Source organism: Lutjanus erythropterus, chromosome 8 (assembly GCF_056507025.1).
Source record: "Lutjanus erythropterus isolate fLutEry1 chromosome 8, fLutEry1.hap2, whole genome shotgun sequence".
NCBI lineage: Eukaryota > Metazoa > Chordata > Actinopteri > Lutjaniformes > Lutjanidae > Lutjanus > Lutjanus erythropterus.
Window position 1 is genome coordinate 19015869 of NC_139324.1, and position 4875 is coordinate 19020743.

Here is a 4875-nt window from a genome sequence, read left to right on the forward strand (position 1 = left end):
TTTTAATCTGTGGTTTGAGATTAAGATTTTAATATTTCTGAAAAAGCTTGTGAGAATTCAGACAAAGCCTCGATAATTTCCGAAAGATATCAGTAATTTTACAAGCTAATTAAATGGCTCTTAAATGATGAAGAATAATGTGAAAGATTATGAAAGCCTGTATCTTCTCTCTGTGTATCTCACTTTGTGAATCCTGTGCAACAGTGAGACTGTGGGAATGTCTAATGAAGCAAGTGGTGGCACAGATACAAACCTCCTGATTTAAAATGCCACTTTAACCGCCTTCATTACCATAATCTTATTTAACGGGAGTAAACACGCGAACGCAACGGACAGAGGACGAGAGGAGAAAACAAGCAAATATAACGATGAGAAAAAAACAAGGAGGGGGCAGTGTGTGTGTGTCTGTGTGTGTGTGTCTGTGTGTGCGCGCGCGCGCATGTGTGTGTGTGTGTGTGTGTGTGTGTGTGATAGCACTCACCCCAAATAAATGACTTTGATTCTGTGACATTGTTGGTGGATCGATGCGACACCTGATCGACGGTTACAGTCCTGGAAAATATTCGTTTCTGATTGGCTGGCAGGTGACCATTACAATCGAACATGACCCCGCTCAAACAATGTTCGAAATCAGTGCGCGAGGTATATTAAACTTCGGATAACCATGGCAACGCACATCAGTTTGCAAACCATCTGATCACAGAAAATAAATAGGCATTAATTTTAAATTTTAGGTTATTTCAGTTTTTAATTGATAATTTAAATATATATTGATGATTTAAAAAAAATAATATGTATATACATGTATATATGTATATAAATACATGCCCACCTGAAACTTTTTTCTTTAAATAATGTTGCTTCATATTCAGTTTGTTTTATTATTTTTTAAACTAGAAAATCAGACATTTCCGATCACAAACAATTATTCTAACTTAAAGAATTGCAGAGCGCTCCGTAGAATGAGTTAGGCATATTATCTCAAACTTTTATTTTGTCAGTAGTCTACAGAGAGGATATTTCGAGCCCAGTCTTATGAAAACAGATCATATTGTAGAGGCAATTAGCGCTGATTGCGTGTGACTGCACAGTACGCCTACAACTTGTCATATTTCGGGACAATGCTGCTGTCAGTTTCAGTTATGTCCGAAAGTAAATCTCCGGTTTGGGCCCTTCTGTCAGTCAGAGGCCGTCTGAGCAGCAGCCAGCAGGCCACACTGCTATCACTCCCGGCAGAACTAATTGAAATGTTACGGATCATAACCGTTAAAAACAATTTTGCACACTTCATTAATTAACGTTAAAGATGCACTTCAACAGCAGCTGCTGGTCGACAGCGGGTAAAAACGGAAAACAGTGTAGTAACTTCAAAACTGCAAGCAGGAAACATATTGCGCTGCTTATTAGGCTTCGATCCGTTAATACTGTTCATTTGAAGGGGCAACGTGATTTTATGGTCGGATGGACGACAGTACGGAGGGTTTAATAATAAAAATAAAAAATAAAAATGAGAAATGAGGGACTAATGTTAAAATAAAATAATAATATCGATATAATAAAATACTGTATGATGATAAAAATATTATTTTAAATTAAAAAAAACTATATATATCTTTATTTTTTGAAGTCATGGTTTCGGCACCAAACGAATTAATTAGGTTATCGTTTATGTAAATATTTTAAATTAGTTCTGATTTATTACTTTACTGCACAGATCCTGTATAATACAGACACTTATCACTTATGAAGGGCAAAACGCGCCTTATTCTCTATTATTACAATAAAACCCGTCCACACGCGGGCCAACATTTTCACAAGAAGGGGCCATATGTAGGATAGGAGGGAGTGTGTCTGATTTCACTTAATGCTGCTGTGTGTTGGTAATTACATCAGACTGGAGGACCCTCTGTCACCCTCCTCCCCTCCTCTTTACCCCCCCTCCTCCCTGCACGGAGCTGATTGGTCACAGGGAGGCAGTCGGGACAGAAACTGCGTTGTCCTGGTGACCCGGCCTCTGTGAGCTCCAGCTCGCTATAAAACCCTGTGGTCGCACGCAGGCGTGCCAAATGGGCTGTCAGACGCGATTTGGAGTAACAAGTGGATTTGACGTTTAGGTTTTCTCATCCTCATCGCGCTTGGAAACACTCTCGGTACGTATCTGATTATTTGTTTTTATACATTTTAATGAACAATTAGTGTAATCTTAGAACAGAACTTATATGACTGTTGTCCTGTTTATTTATATCAAACCAGCGTAGAAAAAATATGGGCACTCATTGCTAACGTATCTTCTATTCCTCAAACGATGATCCAAATAATATAAAGATAAAAAAAATATATACATAAAGCAAATTTGCCAGAAAATTATTTGTGTATAAAAATAAAAGTTTCCGGATAAATGTTCCACTTTAACGTTACTAATTAATCCAACGCCTAATTTAGTTTTTAGATAAACCTACTTTTAAACACAAATTAGCGGGTAAATCTTCAATAACCTTTTATCACAAGCACTTGTGATCCCCAAAAACTGGAAATTGACTTTTGCAGTGGAGGGATGAGATGTGGATTTTTGGGTTCAGTAAATTAACTAGCAAAGTTTTTTCCCTCTTCAGATCACCGTGCTGGGCCAGTACCATGGACTCAGATACGAGCCGCGTGTCTAGCAGACCGTCCTCTCCCGAGGTGGACGACATCTTCCTGTCCACCCTGAAGAAGTCTGTCCACGGCTTCTCCGGCGCCGTGTCCTCCACACAGAGTGACTCTCCGTCAGACATCCCCAGTATGCGCGGCCTCTCCACCGCAGATGAGGAGTCCCTCGCCCTCCGGCTGGCCAAGAAAGACCGCAAACTCCTGTCAGAGAGCGAGCTGCAGTCCATCCGCCTAAAGATCAACAGCCGCGAAAGGAAAAGAATGCACGACCTCAACGTAGCCATGGACGGGCTGCGGGAGGTCATGCCCTATGCGCACGGACCGTCGGTGCGCAAACTCTCCAAAATCGCCACCCTGCTCCTGGCGAGAAACTACATCCTGATGCTGAGCAACTCGCTGGAGGAGATGAAGCGGCTGGTCAGCGAAATCTACGGCAGCAGCGGACACCACGGCGGCTTCCACCCGTCAGCCTGTGGGACTATGACACACGCAGGGCCCGTGCCGGGACACCCCGCGGCTTCCCACACCTCGCACCCCGCGGTGCACCACCCACTCCTCCCGCCCGCGGCCGTCTCCAGCGCCTCTCTGTCCGCGCCCAGCATCGCCGCCGTCACCTCGGTCAGACCCCATCATGGACTCCTCAAAGCGCCCGCTGCAGGTGCGGGGCCGCTGGCCAGCAGTTTCCAGCACTGGGGCGTCGGTACCGGGATGCCGTGTCCGTGCAGCATGTGCCAAGTCCCGCCTCCGCATGTGTCCAGCATGAGCACCGTCACCATGCCGAGGCTGGCCAGCGACTCAAAGTGACTCCAAACTAAACGGAGACGAACTTTTGCGGTTGTCACAGACTCACTCTCCACACGTTGTCACGCTTTTTATTTATCTCTGTTGCTGAATCTCGTCGGAGCCAGTAAAGACCAATGCGTTGATCTTCCTCAGTGGGACTTTGGGGTTTTGCAACTAACTTAGTGTTTTATGGTAATTAACCTCAATTGTAACAGGTGTTTCTTCAGAGCTCCCAAAGCACAACAAACCTTCAGCTTACTGGAAATCTTTGATGGCCCATGCATGTGTCTCTACAGTTATTTAAAGATCAAGCTGAATCACTGGTGAAGTTGCTTTTCCGTTCTGGGGCCCGCAGGTGAAAAGGTCCCAAATCAAACTACAAGTGTAGAGTGTAAATATGTAGATGGATTATTATGTTTAAATAGTGGGAGATATTATATATTAGAGTCTTGTTAATGTGTGGGGACACTCCCCCACCCCGCACACGTTGCACCTGCTTTATTCTATCCGTCTTATTCAATGCTTCTGTCCTTATTTTCTCTCCAGTAGGCTGTTTTTCTCTGTCCGACGCCAACAATGACCACTTCTTTATTTTTTTAATAAAAAAATGAAAATGATATTTATTTACTTATTTTGGACGGGAATTTCAGATGAATCTCTGATTATGTTGGGGTTTGAAATGTAAAATAAAGACGATTAATTGAAAAAGTCTGGTGATTTTCTTTTTCTTTCTTTCTTTCTTTTTTTTTTTTTTTTATGAATGGTTGAGTAGCTGACACGGGGACGAACATGTCACACTGGGGTGTAAAGCAGCACTGATTCACCAACAGGCCTACAAATCAATGAAACACTGAAAATCAACATTATTACAAAGAATAAGTAACTTCACGTCAAACAAACAAATCTCAGCAGTAATTTTTTAATGTCGAAATACACTTTCAACAGCAGACTGCTATTTTTTTTATCCATTCTGAGTGAGGAATATTGGCCTAAATACACTTTTTAACACTAACAAATTCAGAATTTCAGGATTTAAACGGCGTTTATTATGACTATTATGACTGAATGATTATTAATTGTTAATTAATGACGATTATTTTAACCATCCAGGCGATGCTTAGGTTAAATGAAACCTTTGACAGAGGAATCATATAAAGAAACGTCCATCTCTCAGTGGCTTTCATTTACCTTAGACCCGTCATTCATTTAAATGAAATTAGAGATTAGAGATTTTCATGGTTCTTCTTGATTTTGAGTAAATAAACAAAAGATGATGACTTCATTTCATTGGAAGTTCTTCTATAGTGTAAATCCAAGACATATCCTCAGATATATAATATTATTATATATGCACATATACACACACACACACACACAAACACACACACAAACACACACACACACACACACACACACACACACACACACACACACACACACACA

General features: G+C 41.7%; 1 protein-coding gene across 1 annotated transcript; it reads left to right on the top strand.

The window, feature by feature from the left end:
- The first annotated feature begins 2014 nt into the window (after window positions 1-2014).
- olig2 (oligodendrocyte lineage transcription factor 2) lies at window positions 2015-4140 on the top strand. Its single transcript, XM_084724040.1, has 2 exons — window positions 2015-2150; window positions 2613-4140. Exon 2 carries the CDS (start codon window positions 2635-2637, stop codon window positions 3451-3453), a length of 819 nt encoding a protein of 272 aa, XP_084580166.1. The 5' UTR covers window positions 2015-2150; window positions 2613-2634; the 3' UTR covers window positions 3454-4140.
- Window positions 4141-4875: the final 735 nt, after the last annotated feature.